The sequence below is a fragment of the Xyrauchen texanus genome, chromosome 7, assembly GCF_025860055.1.
Source record: "Xyrauchen texanus isolate HMW12.3.18 chromosome 7, RBS_HiC_50CHRs, whole genome shotgun sequence".
NCBI classification, from domain to species: Eukaryota; Metazoa; Chordata; class Actinopteri; order Cypriniformes; family Catostomidae; genus Xyrauchen; species Xyrauchen texanus.
This window is the reverse complement of record NC_068282.1, coordinates 16,808,296-16,825,460: the sequence shown is the minus strand read 5'-3', so window position 1 is coordinate 16,825,460 and position 17,165 is coordinate 16,808,296. Positions and strand designations below refer to the sequence as shown.

At 37.9% G+C, this 17,165-nt stretch overlaps 1 protein-coding gene across 2 annotated transcripts in view; it reads right to left on the bottom strand.

The window, feature by feature from the left end:
* Positions 1-17,165, bottom strand: part of LOC127646424 (gamma-aminobutyric acid receptor subunit gamma-3-like) — a 256,679-nt gene that overhangs the window by 162,340 nt on the left and 77,174 nt on the right. For both annotated transcript variants that reach the window (XM_052130068.1, XM_052130070.1), the window contains exon 3: positions 4,384-4,451. In XM_052130068.1, coding sequence (XP_051986028.1) covers positions 4,384-4,451 — 68 coding nt within the window. The remainder of the gene's footprint in view (positions 1-4,383; positions 4,452-17,165) is intronic.

The window sequence follows — 17,165 nt, the reverse complement described above, 5'->3', positions numbered from 1 at the left end:
TTCTCTTATTGGAGTAATATTATTCTCATGGTTTATTGAAAATATCACACGTATTTAGGTACAGCTTTGAAGTGAAATCTTTTAGAAACAGGGATGAGATTATTTATCAAAATATACCACAGTCAAATCATCTTTGAATACAGACAAACTTGCTATCAGATTACCCAAAGTATTTAACTAATACACCAGCACTTTGAACAAAGTGTAGAGATGTACTTGGGTGTCTTTGTGTTTCCTTGTGTTCTTTGTGTTGCTTGGTTCTTGGCTCTTGGTCGAAAGTTTGTTCTGTCGATATTTTGGACCTCTGTAAACTAAGATTATTGTCTGGATGAATGATGATGTTTACTTTGAAGTTTAGGCCTTTTCATTGGTGTGTGAACAGAGATTGAGAGGCTTCCTCGGGACTTCGAGTCCCGAGCTTCTTTGGACCTCACATGGCATGGATCTGGTTCCGACGAGATCCAGAGAAGACCAAGAGGGAAGAGTCAGAGTGAAGTCTGAGCAGTCAGAAAAGCAGAAGAAGAAGAGACAAGAAGAGAAGAGCATTTGAATTGAAATTGGCCGCATCACCAAAGGTGTCCTGCACCAATCAGAAGTGACTTTTCAGAGTCACATGGTCGACTGAGCTGTACTTTCCGAAAGTTGATTTTATGGTCCTTTGTTTCGGAGTCTTAGAAATTTACCGCTCAAAAATAGTGCATGTTTTAATCATTAACTTTTATATTTTGCAAATGGTTCAAGAGGCATGCTATTCGTTGTCATCAGCTTTCTCTGTATAACCAGAACCTGAAAATCCCTTGTTACAAATTGTACACTGGTTAATTCCTTGGTTATAAAACATATTACACACATTTTAAAGAGGTACATCAGGCTATAATCATTAATTTGTCAGTTGTACAAGTTACCACAGTTCAAAGTTATTGTCAGAATTACCTAGCAAGACTAGGCATTGTATAAATCGTGGATTTAAATGTATTCTGTACATTTTAGAAGTTTAAATCGGTAAAGTACTGTGACTGTGTAAAATGTTCCTGATTAAGATGAAGTTCCTGCTTTAACTCTGTGTGGAAGTTCAAAAGGTCATGATGAGGGGGCCTTGCTGACCAATTACCCTTTTTTGCTTTGAATTATGGTGTTTAGAGTGTCTTGACCATTTTATTGTCCAAAGACAGGCCTTCAAAAGGACTGTTGACACAGTGTCTTCTGCTTGGTCTTCTGCAGTTGTAGCTTATCCGCCTTGAGGTTCAACGTGTTTTGCATTCTAAGATGCTATTCTGCTCACTACCATTATACAGAGTCATAGTCTGAGTTACTGTAGCCTTTCTGTTACCTCAAACTAGTCTGAAATGAGAGGTCATTCTCCGATGACCTCTCTCATCAACAAGGCTTTTCCATCCACAGAACTGCTGCTCACTAGATGTTGTGCGAGAAAAAGTTGATGTGAACATAAACAGAAGCTCCTGGCCTGTGTCTGCATGATTTAGTGCATTTTACAGCTGCCACATGATTGGCTGATTAGATAATTGCATGAAGGTATACCGGTGTTCCTAATAAAGTGCTCAGTGAGTGTGTGTGTGTGTGTGTGTGTGTGTGTGTGTGTGTGTGTGTGTGTGTGTGTGTGTGTGTGTGTGTATTCTTGAATATTTTTCTCTAGCACAGAAACACGCTTCACTGATGCCCTGTCCCGGGCCGCACCCGCATCCTCTTTTCCCTACATGTGCGTAAACATGAGGTGCATGTTTCCAGAGCACCTTTAGACCATAACATTTTTTCTTTCTAAATTTAGTTTTATTAATCGACATGTTCCAAGCCTTTAATAATACACAAATACATTTCTGTTCTAATTTTGTGAAATTATTCAGATGTCATCATCACTGAGAAGGATGAAAGACAAAACAATTACTAGTTTGTAGCCTAGTCTTTCTCACTTTAATGAAAATAGAAAAATGGTCCATTCAGACTTTTACATTTTCATTTTCAGTTTCTCTCTTAAGATACCCCTGAACCCCCATACAGTATTATTCCTCAGTCACAAGGGCTTCTATGCCCCCATACTTGGATATCTGTATGTAAAGATATATGAAAATAATTTTTATCATAAATCATAAATATATACAGACTTTATGATTCAAAATGAACAGATCATCTTATAACATTCATATCCAACTGCACTCAATTGATAAACTCTATAAAATATTGTAATATTTTCATAGAAGATCCCTCAGACACCACTGCATTGGTTGTCTAAGGGATTGGCCCCAATGCAGTTTTGTAAAGACTATTTAGACTTTTTAGGATTTTGTTTTCTCTTGTTTTCTTTCTTCTATGTGCAATGTGCAAATGTGATTCAATATCATGATTAATATCGATATCGAACGCTATGAAAAAGAATATAGTGATAATATTTTTTCCATATCGCCCAGCCCTAATATATATATATATATATATATGAGAGAGAGAGAGAGAGAGAGAGAGAGGGAGAGAGAGAGAGAAAGAGAGAGAGAGACAAGAATTACTATAAAAATTAAGAGTGCAGGCCTCGATGCCAAAGGGATCCAGCGTTGTGGCCCCCGAGCTTTCCAAAGTTGAGTAGCCCTGCTCTATAAACTGCATTTACTGTATCATTTTAGTTCAGCAGCACAAGCAAAACCCTCAGGCTGCAGCACACACAACACACTAGAATCACTGCGTGACTTCTGCGTAGGTGTTTATTCATGTTCTAGAGTTTCCACACAATGTAATACAGCAGTGGCCCAAACACAAACAGCACAAAGAAATAGAGCATGAGTAGAGCACGAATGCCATGGAGATGATATTGAGTCCTAAACTTTATAAGATTTCATTAAGATCTACTATGACTACAACATGAAAAACAGACAAACCGATATTTACTGCTTTTAGTATGTGCTTTGACAATATATTAGTTTTTCTGAGTTTGTTTTTCCCATTTTTGATATGTAAAGGTGCTAAGGCTATTTGTTGTGTACAACATTTTTATTTACAAATGGTGGATAGTGAAAGAAAATTCCATCTGCTTTTTCTGTGCAAATTACCTGCCTGACAGAGTTATTATGTGTACGGCATTTCAAGAAATTGTCATGGACCATAAATTAGTTATTGGAAGATGGATAGACACAGTGTCAGAGAGCATGAGATAAAATATAAAAGTAAGAATATTTAAATGTTTCTGTACTTCCTTTTCATGCTTACAACTCATAAAATCCATGCAATAAACTAAAATTAAAATATTAGAAGACTGCAATAAGTTGAGTTTGATAAAATGCTAAGTATCTCTAATATTTCATGTTTGTTAAGTGACTTCCATTCATGCCATTGTGAATTTTTAATTCCTCAGAGAAATGTAATGTTTTTGCTGTGTCTTCTGGCTTAATATGCAAATATAGTACGTGAATATGCATGACTGGATTCTGTGAGGAGGTCATGACCTCTGTTCCATTCAGATGCTAGTCTGAAGATGACACTTCTAACAGCAAATTTCAACTTAGTGTAAAGTGCAGAGGAAGACCTTGAAAACTTTTAACACTCTTGAATATTTATTATCTCTTGTGAGTTCTAAGCCCACTATTCTGAGAAGTGCCTCTCTTAAGGCTTTAAAACTACTCTAACGCATAGCCATCTTTATGTGACATATCGATCGATAGCTGCTGTTTCATCAGGTGTTTGCTTGGATTCTACTCATTATCCAACCATTCTCTCTATCTCTGCACCCTGGACCATAATAATTGGAAGTGAATACACACTTAGATTTTCAAGGATGAATCTTATGCATTGGTAGCCAAAGACTGAATTGAGCTTAAGAGGAATTTAACATCCTTAGCGGATGTGAGACACCCTTTTAAAGAGATCTATCACTGTTGCCCACTATCACGTATGACATATATTAAAGCGTAGAGAGATATGGAAGAAGTGGCTGCTTAATTTTTTGCAAGAATAGATTCAGTCAATTAATTTTTATGATTAACTATCACATCCAGTGCAAACTACTGTACAAAAATTCTTCCGTTTTATCTGCCTCTATGTCTCAGGTTTCTTTCAAGACCTTTCTATTTTCTCTCTCTTTTTCTCTCTCTTCCACCCCTAAAGATTTTCTGTGTCTCAGGGGAAACTAAAATTTTTCAGTCGACTCACATCTCAGAGGGACAGCTATAGGCACTGCTTTCAACCCATACCTATAGTTGTGTCACCTACAGCACTGAACTGTAAGTGCTGAGAATGTGTGTGTGCATGTGAAAGAGAGAAAGTGAGAGTCAGTGTGAGACAGAGAGATGTTGATATGGAAAGTAGGGCATTAAACTCATCAGAAAGACATCCATCATAGTGATAAAATAGGTTGTTTATGCATCTTTCTTGACGTTCACTCACCATATTTATTGATGACACAGGTCCAATGCTATTTACGAAGATATCAACATCAATGACTGTCGGTTTAACTGCAGAGAGAAAAAGAGAGATGACATTAGGCTATTACCATAAAACATTAAAAAAGTTTAAGCCTGGGTAGCTCAGCGAGTAAAGACTATCACTGACTATCACACCTGGAGTCGCGAGTTCGAATCCAGGGCGTGCTGAGTGACTCCAGCCAGGTCTCCCAAGCAACCAATTTGGCCCGTTTGCAAGGGAGAGTAGAGTCACATGGGGTAACCTCCTCGTGGTTGCTATAATGTGTGGTTCTCACTCTTGGTGTGTGTGTTGTGAGTTGTTTGTGGATGCAGTGTAGAATAGAGTGTCTCCATGGTAATGTGCTCAACAAGCCACATGATAAGATGCATGGATTGACGGTCTCAGGTGCAATTGCAACTCAGATTCGTCCTATGCCACCCGGATTGAGGCAAGTCACTACGCCACCATGAAGAATTAGAGCGCATTGGGAATTTGGCATTCCAATTTGAGGAGTAAAGGGGGGAGAAAAAAAAAGGTTTAAAGCTGTACTATGGAACTTCAGGCTCTCTGTCGACATCTGTGCCTGAAACCAAAAATTGCAGGCAATTTGAGAAGGAACATTTTACTTGAGTTGTGTTTCGGCATTGATCTTCTGTGCAAATGAATCTAATGGTTTAAGATTACCTGCTTTGCCTGTGATCACTGGGATATCTTTACCTGCAGAGCTGGAGTCATAACATGCTATTTTATTGTTGATATTATGTTATTCGTTTAAACATTTATAAACTAAATATTACTTGCTTTGAGTAAGATAAACAACACTCTTATTTACATATTTTAATACGATTATTCATCCACTTGACATTAATGCTACACATCAATTTAAGAGGTGAAACTTATGAGTTCAATTGAAGACACATATTTGTAAATCTACAGCCTCAGTGGACAATGCAAGTTAACCGTAATACTGCAAAAGTAGTTCTTTGCACCGCAAACAATAAGACTATAATATAAAACCATAAAACAAGGATTCAGTAATGATGGGGATGAAATATATTTTATTAAACATGAAAATGAATGAAGAAATATGTAACATAACAATTACAATAATAAACAGTTTCTTTGATCGTTTCTTTAGAATTTATAGCATAATATACAGTTAAATGCTAAGCTTTAAGCTTCAATTAATGTTAACATCAAGCATCAGAATAGGGAAAATAGTTGATCTCTGTGAATTTGAACGTGGCATGATTGTTGGTGCCAGAATTTGTAGTGCAGCTTTAAAGGACTAGTTCACCCAAAAATGAAGATTCAGTCAATGTTTACTCACCTATGTGTTGTTACAACCCTATATGACTTTCTTTGAGAAATTGTGAAAAAATGTTGTGCTCAATGATGTCGTACAATGGAAGTTTATGGTGACTACTTCTTCAAACTTCAAAAGAACGCAAAATAATAATTCAGAAGTCTAAGAGATTATTCCATGAGACTCATGATTGTTTTGAAAGCATAGAATAAGGTTTGGAGAGAAACGAACCAAAATCGAATGTATTATTTAGTGAAACTTTTGACAGACCATTGATTTCCAGTGTGTGTTCATGATAGGGCACGAGAGCAACGATTCACTCAGCCACCACGCAGCATGGGGCGTTTAAGCTTAAACTAATTTTGTTTATCTAGAAACAGGTCTGCGACAAATATAGTGACAAATGAACACGACACAGCTGTACAAAATATCTGAAGAGTTTGTAGTTGAAGAATTGATGCATTTCTATACCCAGCCTTATTCTTTTGAAACTGAAAAAAAAAGAAAGCCAAATAAGGTTATAACAACAAAGGGGTGAGTAATCAATGACTGAATTTACATTTTTGGGCGAACTATCCCTTTAAATGAAGAAAGCTGTACTTTAGTCTTGAGGAAAGTGTTTCACAATGTAGCATTGCAGAATGACAATACCTATCATTTCCATGTTTGTTTCACTGTCTTCTAAATATATTAAGTTTTATTGGAAAGTTGAAGAAGTCATACTTATAGATTTTCATGTTTTGATCTACAACATAAATCACACAGTCATACATCAAACATGGATTTTAAAGCTGCTCTGTTTTTTTTTTTTCACTTTAAATCGTATGTTGCTCACAAGTTGCGTATGATTGTCTGTTAAGTCAACATGATCACACTTGAAGTTGGCATGTTGTTTCCGAAAGATACAGTACCCTAGGATTGGCCACAGTACGCCAACTCACTGACAAGAAATCATTTTAAACAATGCAATGAGTAAAAGTGTTTCGATATCATACCATAGCAGTATGTGTGCAATAGAGCAAAAAAATTATTGTGTATAAAGCCATAATAAGCCGTTGTACACATTATTTGTTGTAGCTCAGCTAGTGTTAATTTCACAAGGAAACTGCAGCAAAGAGTAGAACGCTGCATGTATACTCAGTTTGCAAAAATGCAAAATTTTAAATTTTTACTCCACTGATAGGTAGGTTTAGGTTCAGGGTTTGGTTTGGGGGTGCAATTTATAAAATATGCATTCTTCTTTACTGTATTACATCCTGTAAAGTCCCTCAGTGAGCATTTCACCTGGAAAATGGAGTTCACATGTGCCCATACGCCCAATTATACCTATCACTGTGGCCACTGGGAGGCAGTGTTTATAATTTCGTTAAGCACAGACCAAATTTAGCTAAAGAAAATTCAAACTACTGTATCCAATTTCATTGTGAGATCAGTCTGCTTAAGTCAGGCAGTACACTAACATACTTGTGGTAGTTGTAATACTTATTTACAAAAATGTCTATTTTTGCTACAACATTGTACATTGTCTTATCCAATTTTCATGACGGCACTAATTCTAAGTGCAATTTTCGTGCCAGTGCAAAGTGCTACTGTGCGTGTAGGCACACAAATTGTGGGTGTACTGCATGTAAATGAAGTGGCGCAAAGCGCAATTTGCTGTTTTCCTAAGAATATGATATTTCAATACCACCTCTTAACCTCGTGCATTTACAGTTTGGAGAGTTCACCAGCAGGTAGTAATAAAGTTCATGTCCAAATTCTGAAAGTACAGAACATCAAATTATGTCCCTGACATTTGCTGTTGTATCAGTTTGTTGAAACAAAAAATTAAGAGATTTGTGTAAAACTTTCTAGAGGTAATGGTTTAATGTTTCAATTATTATTATTTTTTATTATTATGTGTATAAGTATTATTATAATGGTATATTTCCAATTGTATTTATAATAAATTGTGTTGTCTACTAGTAATTTTACACCAGTTATCTAGAGTGATTTTTAAGTCACCGCAAAAGGGGCCAGTGGAACAAGCTGAAGAAGGTAAAATGTTTGGATTTAAATTGATTTTGTTTTACCACTTTGCTATTTTTTTATTATATTTTTATTTAATTTGAAGTGTAATTTGAATTTAGAAATATTATTGGTTTATTTTTTAAATGTTTAAAAAAATGAATTTCCTTTTACAAAATCAAAATCGACCAGTAGAAGTTTTACATCCACATTTGTACAATAAATCACATTTTCTATACATATAAATGAGTGCGTCGCTGTCATTGAAATATGCCTGACATTCATCAAGTTAATGCACAGAAGAACGTAAGAGTCGGCAATTAATTAATTCTTTAATTAATTGCCGACAGTCCATTTACACTACCAACTTCTTATTAATGTGCTGTCTTTGTTTAAATCTTTGGTGCTTGAGGGAATGGACTATATACAGTAATAGGACACAGACGTTGATTAACTGGAGAAGAATCTCAGAATGAAATGACACACGGTCACGCCATTTACGTGCTGCGTGGACAATTTTGCAAAACACGCTTGAGCCTAGACTTAGCGCATGCTTGTATGAAAATACCAAAACATCATGGCTATGCCCACTGATGACTTAAGGCATTGCCTTGCTCATAATGCTTGTGCTCTTAAAATAAGAGGATTTAAAAAAATTATGTTCAAAGTAAGACGGTGTGTAATTGATGTTCTAGAACAAAACGTCTGTTAAAGGAACAGTTCACCCAAACAATTTTATAATTTACTCAATCTCATATTTCAGACTTTTTTCTTATGCAGAAAAAACCGTGGTGTCTGCTGCACAATCATGAGTGCAATACGAGAGAAGCTTTTTCACAGTGGCACATTGAGCTTTTTTTTAGTGCTAACATGCAAACCACTGTAAACCACTTAAAGTAAGGTGCCTCCACTTTTTGTGTGAACTATTCCTTTAAAGGATATCTTTACAGTGTTTGCATATGAGGACCTCTCAAAATTTTGCTTATCAAATTCATGTTTAACAAAGTTTAATGAGTTTATTTAATAAACTGTCTATGCACCAAAAGATCAAAATGTCATCTTCTGTTTGTGAGGCCATTACATTAAGTTACACTCTGTCCCTTAATTGAATCATGTGAAACTTATTCTAAAGGATTTAATCCAAGCAGTTGATCACAATAATCTAAATTTTTAAACATTGGTTTGATTGGCATTATGCATGACTGAAAAGCCCTTGTCAGTTTTGAGAGATGAAGTGGAAAGTTGGAGGGGAATATGGCAAAAGAAACTGAATATTTCAATAAGAGTGAAAGATGGAGGGAACAAGACGTTGTGTCGATGTAGTGACACTAGGGGTTGCTGTTGAGAGCCCCAAAACTCCTCATATCTTTGAGAAAAGGCCAATGAGAATTGGCTATTGGAAATTGCATGCCACTCCCCCGGACATACGAGTATATAAGGAAGAGGGAATGCAGAGATCGCTTCAGGTTTTGTGCTGAGGAGCCGAGACAATATCCCGGATATTACAGCGGTGTAGTACAGACCTTGGCAAGAGGGACACAATGTCTTGTTCCCTCCACCAGGGAACGGAGGTACTACAGTAACCAAGATGTTCCCCTTCTGTAACTCACTAGACATTGTGTCGATGTAGTGACACTAGGGTTCACTTGTCTTTTCTCTCTAAGTTTTCTCTCCACAGAGTATTAGATTCAGCTTTGGCCTTTAAATGCTCAAAGTTCTTTTCAATTCCTATTCTTTCAGGGGGAAAAGACCCCTTGGAGACCACACCCTGCCTTGAAGGTGGGGTTAACATGTGGCAAATATGTCACGTGTTCAAGGCTACACATGGAAGAGGCGCGGAGGTAAGTCCTGCACTACAAGCACAACGACCGGGGCAGAGAGGGCTTTGCCCAAGAGAGAAGCGGGTCTACGAAAGTTAGACTGTGCCTCAGAAGATACATCACGAGGTTACTGGGGTAACCGACACCTGTGGGGCACTTACCCCAGTAAAGGGCATGTTAGCACACATACTTGGTCTGACTACGAATTCCTCCACTTAATATGTAAGCCAGAGGGCTAGGAGGAAGGAGATCCAGGGTTCACAGATCATGAACAAGCATTGGAGAGAAGAGCGCACGGCTTCACCTCGCAAGCGGTATACTCGGCTAGCTGCCTTACCTGTTCACATCTGAAAGAACACGGGAGGAAACCTGCTCAACCCGGAGTTTGTAAAATCTTGAAGGTATTGGGTGTTGCCCAGCCCGCTGCTCTGCAGATGTCTGCTAGAGAGGTGCCATTGGCCAGTACCTACGAGGATGCCAGACTCCTTGTAGAATGTGCTCGTATTACGCAAAGGGGTGAGCATGGCCTGGGCCTGGTAAGCCAACACGATGGCGTTCATGACCCAGTTGGTAAGCCTCTGTTTTGGGACAGTGTTCCCTTTCCCCTGCCCACCAAAGCAGGCTAAGAGCTGCTCAGAGCATCTAGAGCTTTGTGTGAAATCCAAACAGGTGTGCAAAGTCCGCACTGGACACAGCAACGATAAGGCTGGGTCTGCCTCCTTAAAGGTCATCTTCGCTTGTAGATTCCATGAGGGGGAACAGGCATGGCCTGGGAGGGGTCAGCCTCCGGGCGCCTCTAAGGAACCTGATGATCAGGTTGTGCTTCCCTAAGGACTTGCCGTCCACTGCATTGTGGTGAACTGACAAGGCGGCTACATAGACCTTCAAGGTGGAGGGAGACAGCCTCCTCTCCAGCCTCTCCTGCAGACATGAGAGCACTGACGCGACAGTCCATCTCTGCGGGTCTTCAGATTGGAAAGAACACCAATTCGTGAACAAGCGCCAAAAGCTGCCTGGTAGAGGGAGCTCTGGCTTGGTTGATCATGTCTACGACAGCAGGTGGTAGGCCACTTGGAGCTTCCACAGCCCGTCCACAGCACCTGTGCAAGTAGGCTCACTGGAGGAAGCCTCCTTTAGGGAGTACCAGAGCAAGCATTGGTTGGTCTCTTGGGAAGCAAACAGGTCCACCTGTGCCTTGCCGAACCGCTCCCAAATCAGCTGGATCACCTGGAGTTGGAGCCTCCACTCTCCGCTGAGCATGCCCACTCCGTCGCCACTCATATCTTGGGCAGCCTCAACACGTCAGCAGACGCGCTATCACGTTGAGGCTGCCCAGGATATGAGTGTCATGCAGCGACCTGAGTCACTGCTGACTCCAAAGGAGGAGATGGCTGGTGAGTTGTGACATGTGACGAGAGCTTACACTGCCTTGGTAACAGGGCATGAGCATACACTGCCTTGGCGACAGGGCATGAGCATACATTGCCTTGGCGACAGGGCATGCTCAAGTCGTTGCTGATTCCAAGGTAGGAGATGGCTGGTGAGTTGTGGCATGTGATGAGAGTGTACGCTGCCTTGGCGATTTATGTACCCCACCGTTGTGGTGGTGTCTGAATGGATCAAGACATGCTTGTCCTGGATCAGTGGGAGAGACCTCCGCAGGGCAAGTAGTACAGACAACAACTCTAGGCAGTTGATGTGCCAACATAGGCACGGTCCTGTCTGGGAGCCCAACCCAGTTTGGAGGCGTCTGTGGTGACCACGATGTGTCTGGACACCTGCTGTAGGGGGACTCCTGTCCGCATAAAACAGAGGTCTGTCTTAGGGTTGAATATCTGGTGGCAGAAAGAGGTGATGAACACACGGTATGTGTGCCATGCCCATCTCGGGACTAGAGTCTGAACCAACCTGAGTCAACCTGAGTGGTGCGGCCGCCACTGAGGCTGTCATATGCCCCAGGAGCATCTAGAACTGCCACAGTGGAACCACTGTGCCTTGTCTGAGCAAACTTAGGCAGTTCAGCACCTACTGCGTGTGCTCGCTTGTGAGGCGCGCTGTAGTTAAGACTAACTCCATGCCGAGAAAATAGAAGCTCTGAACGGGAAGAGCTTTCTCTTTCCCCAGTTGACATGAAGCCCTGGACAGCTGAGATGCCTGAGCACCTGGTCCCTGGTCCAAGTCTCCTCACATTCATTCCCTTTCTGTCAAATTCCTCATTGATAGGCCCAGGGGAGGGGTCTTTATCTCCTCAGATGTGAATTACATATTCATGATAGTTCACGCCTCCTCGCATATGACCTTTCTAACACTAAAAGTGTCTTACAGAAGTTAAATTACTATTTTGTTATGTATGAATGAGTGATCGGGATGGTTTTCACATCATTTTGTAGCAAAAACTCTAGGCTACAAGATCCAGTTCTCAAAAAGCTTGTGGACAAATGTTTAGTTTGTGTTATATGGCCTTACTTCAATGACTTAAATTCTAGTTTTTCAAAAACCACGCATAAACGTTATTTTCTCAAAATTACAAACCTACATACATGTTGCTCACATTTTATTGTAGCCCAGTTTGTGCTGAATACAGTGTTATCAGACATTAGCCATTAATATGTTTTTAAGCAACTGAAAAATGCACAAATGTCAAGGCATGTCAAAACTTCTCCAGGGCCCAAAACACCCTTAGACCCCAGACGGTTAATACCCATATATCCAGGGGAGGGACATGCAAATTCTGTCTACCAATTTCTCATTGGCCTTTTCTCATGTTCAGAGGTAACAGAGGCCTTCAAGAAAGAACCCTAGTGTCGCTTCATTCGACACACGTCGAGTGAGCAACAGACAGGGAACCTATTACAACAACCTTAATTCCCTGTTCATCTTTGTCAAGTTCCCTTAGCCAAACCCATATGACTTCCATCAGTCCTACAGTGCTCGAGAAGGCACAAACCCCATCAGGTGTGATTATTCTTAAACATGGAGCATGGCATTTCAGTCTCCCCTTTCATTTCCGAAATGCCTTCTTCACTCAGCAAGCATCAAAACAGACATCCCCATCTACATCGGAATTAACAAAATCACAGTTACCTTCATTTCATGAATGTTTTGTAAGGTCTCCTATATATAATACTACATTGGGAGTTCACATGCATTCAAAATGATTACGTTGACATACAGAACATTGCAAACATGTTCAGGTGGCTATATTTTGATTGCTGTAAATTACTAAAAAAAGTGTACAGAAACTTTGGCAGAACATCTTTAGCAATGCTTTTCTTCAATTGATCATGTAAATCTACTTTAGAATAACTTCTTTAACTACATGAAAGTATTGATTTCAACCAAGATCAAGTTCTTAGCTAAGTATAAGCACTCCTACAAACATAGCATTTATTAGGCACTCGTCAAAAGCAATAAATGGTACCTGTTTTAAACTTTTATTGGTTATGTTTGATAAATTATAAACAACTATTACACATTGATGTCAACTTTGAACATGATATGGGAAATAACAGCTAAATACCATGAATATTTAATTACTCATATACTTCACAGTTCATCATCCAATGTCCAATTTCACAGCTGGAAAATTACATTTACAGTTCCTAATCTTTTTTCAATTTACAGCAATGACACAAATTATACAGATAGTGTTGCTGTGCTATGATAATGTGCAGTAAAGTTTATGAGCCTATAGTGTTTGAATCTGGACACAGAACTGAACCAATGACAGTTTAAGATCTTTCCCTGCTGCCTGCAGAGATGTCATTATGGCTGAGCAACCACATACACATTTTTCACATCCCTGCTTTTTCTCTCTCTCACACCTTTTTTTGCAAAGTCAGGGATGAAGTATGGTTAAAAGAATAATTCTCCCCAAAATTAAAATGATTTCATTGTTTACTTACCCTCAAATCGTTACGATCCCATATGAGTTTCTTTCTTCTGTGGAATACAAAAGAAGAAATGTTGAACAATGTACTGGTTGCACTTTACGTCCAATTATAATGAATGAGGACTGGAGCTTCTAAGGTACAAAAAGTTGCAAAAGCTACATAAAAGTATAAGAGAAATTATCTATACAACTTGTGCTTTATATTCCAAGTCTAATGAAGTCATAGCATAGCTTTGTTTAAACAGACCGAAATCTAAGTTGTTATTCACTGATAATCTTTCCCTCCAGTGAGTCATATGGACCACTTTTTATACTTGTATGGTTCTTTTGAATTATTTTTTAAAGCTGGAAATCTTCAGTCCCCATTTATTCTAATTAATTTGAAAGAGTGACCAATACATTCATAAAATGTCTCCTTTTGTATTCCACAAAAGAAAGAAAATCATGGAACGCTTTCAGGGTGATTAAACAATGACAGATTTTTCATTTTTGGGTGAACTAGTCCTCTAATGTACATCCATGTAAACTCCTGTTTGGTAATAGTTGTTTGGAGTCCACTTGCAGGTGTCAGGTGAGAGGAGTCTGGATCATATCTCCTACAGAGGATGTCCGCTCAACAGAGTTAGGACTAGGGATGTGCAAGAGTAATCGAGTACTCATTCTCAGATATTAAAATCACTATTTGAATATTGCAAATTAATTTTATATTTCCCCTCGGAATCTCTCACCAAATCTATAATTGAGTCTAAGTGGTGCTGTGGTTGTATGTCATCGATGTGTTGAATAAGAGAAGAAGATATCATGATGTCTGTGCTTCTAAAGCAAAGCCAAGTTATATTACAAGGCAATATAATATTTTGATTCTTGTTGAATTCTACTTGTATTAGGTTCATGTTGGAGTCATGCAAAACAATAGAAAAGAATCAGCATTTATAGGGAAAAGATACAAGAAACTTCAAAGCTTATCAGACCAGTATGTACGTGTATGTGTGTATGTATGTTAGGGAGTTCTGATACTGGTATCAGAATCGGGTCAGATGCCACGCTCATGTACTCCTATTTATTCTTGTAAAAATGATCAGATACCAAAAACCGCAACCATCTGTCATACGAATTTCATTACGTAAACATTCAGCGCACAAACTATGTCATATTAGTTTGTCAATGTCAATTATGTCATCGTGAGATTATTTAACAATTTAATTAGATAAATATATAGTTTTCATGTGCGTCGCGTTTCATGAGCACATGTTAATGTGGAGACAGTGTTGTGCTGACGCCGACTGCACGTACCTTTTAAAGCTCCTCCTTTGCTAAAAGAGTGAAAGCACCATCATGAGCATTGCACGCTCTGTTTGTAACAGATGACAGCAACCAGAGCACAAATTCACTTTGTAGCACGAGGCACATACGGAGTACATACTTAATTAAAAAGCACCCTTTTGCAGTTTAATAATCACTTTGAGTCATGTAGCAAACAAGTATTCCTGAATGAAAAGCTACCATCATCACACAGAAACACTTAAAAATAAAAGGTAAAGTTATGTAATATTCACTGTATTACTATTACTACTACAACCCCATTTCTGATAAAGTTTGGACAGTATGAAGTGTTAATAAAATCAAAAAGGAGTAATTTGTAAATTATATTCACCCTGCTATACTGAAAACACACAACTAAACATTATATTATGTTTTACCTTGTGAATTTCATTTATTTATTTTTTTTTTGTATTTTTTTTTTTTTTATGTACAGTAATTTCAAATCATATGATTGCAACACACTCCAAAAAAGTTGGGACAGTTGAGTGTTTCTTCTAATAAAACTTAAACATTTAGGCAATTATGAAGTTTAAAAAATGGAACGTCCCTGGAAAAGAGGGTGCTGGATAGCAGAATATGCTGCTCCAATATATTTACATCTGTCTGCATTAATGGTGCCCTCACAGATGTGTGACACTCCCCTGGCCCATACACACACTGGCTTTTGGACCTGACGCCCATAACAGCTTGGCTGATCCTTGCTCTTTGGCACAGACAACACAATGGCTGTATTTTTAAAAAACTATTTAAAACAAAAAACATGGTTCCAGTGTTCTACTTTCCATCAAAGATGAGAACGAGAGAATTTGGCAGCACCTCTGGACATGTGTTGATGTAGGTCTTCTGCTTTGCATAGTAAAGTCCTAACTTGCATCTGTGAATGCAGCGGCGAATTGTGTTGACTAACAAAGGTATACTAACAAAGGTTTACTAAAGTAATCCCAAGACCATGTTCATGATATCCATTAGAGATGAATGATGTTTTTTAAGACAGTGATGTCTGAGGATCACGCGCATTCAGAAGTGTTTTTTGTCTTGCCCTTTATGCAGCGAGATTTGACCAGATTCCTTGAATCTTAACTATAATGTGCACTGTACAGTGAAATGCCCAAAATCCTTCCAACAGGGTTGGGGAGTATTGAAATACATGTAACGGGAATGCGTATTTCAAATATAAAATATAATTAACTGTATTCCACTACAGTTAAAATTTAAATAATTAGTATGAAGAATACAGTTACATTAAAAAAGTATTTTGATTACTGAAGAGATTACTTTGTATTTTATTGTCATTTGTTTCATTTAAAATGTAGTCCGTTCAGATGGAAAAATGAATACATATAAATGATGCGATCCAAAGTGCATTTCAACAGCAGTGAAACACATTCATGTTAGATCATAATAAAACAATTTCTAGTAAGGCTTTTGATATTAGGGCAAAAATCATATTCTTGATGATAATTGTTTTATTTTTTTCCTAAAAATATATAAGAAATCCTTAAAACAAGATACATTACATTGAACTTGTTTTAGAAACAACATTGCATAAGATTTCATTTTTTCAGAGAATTTATTTTTAATATGTGTATTTTGTCTTACTGTACTGGCAGAGTTTTTATAGTCAAAACAAGTGAAAAAAATCATCCAGTGCTTAAGTAATCCAAAGTATTTAGAATACGTTACTGACCTTGAGTAATCTAACTGAATGTGTCACAAATTACATTTTACAGTATGTATTCTGTAATCTGTATTGGAATACATTTCAAAAGAAACCCTCCCAACCCTGCCTTTCAATTTGTCTTTGGGGAACATTGTTCTCAAAGAGCTGGATTATTTACTGAAGAATATTTTGGCAAATGGACAATTCTCAAATGATCCTTGTTCTTGAAAGACTAGGCTGTTTTTAGAGGCTCCTAATAAACAATTTCCTTACCTGTTTAACATCTTCCGTTTTACATCGCCTTGTAATTTCAACTTGTCAAATTGATTTTAGTCTTACATTGCCCGTCTCAACTTTTTGAGTGTGTTTCAATCATCTGATTTTAAATTTCACAAGGTAAAACATCATATAATATGTAGTTGTAGTGTTTTCAAAATAGCAAAGGGTGAATATAATGTACAAATCACTACTTTTTGTTATAAGTAGCATTTTTCATTCTGTCCCAACTTTTTTGGATTCGGGTTTGTACTTATTATTATTATTATTATTATTATTATTATTATTATAATAATAATAATAATACACTAGTAATTGTATTAAATGTAAGCAATATCTTACATTTGTGATGCTCTGTTATGCAGAAATGTATTTGAAAATAACTCCAGTGTTGTATTTTGGATTGTACTGTGAGGTTCTGTATACAAGCATTTCATTTGATAAAAAATAATACAATATTATATTGAAAATGAATTGGTA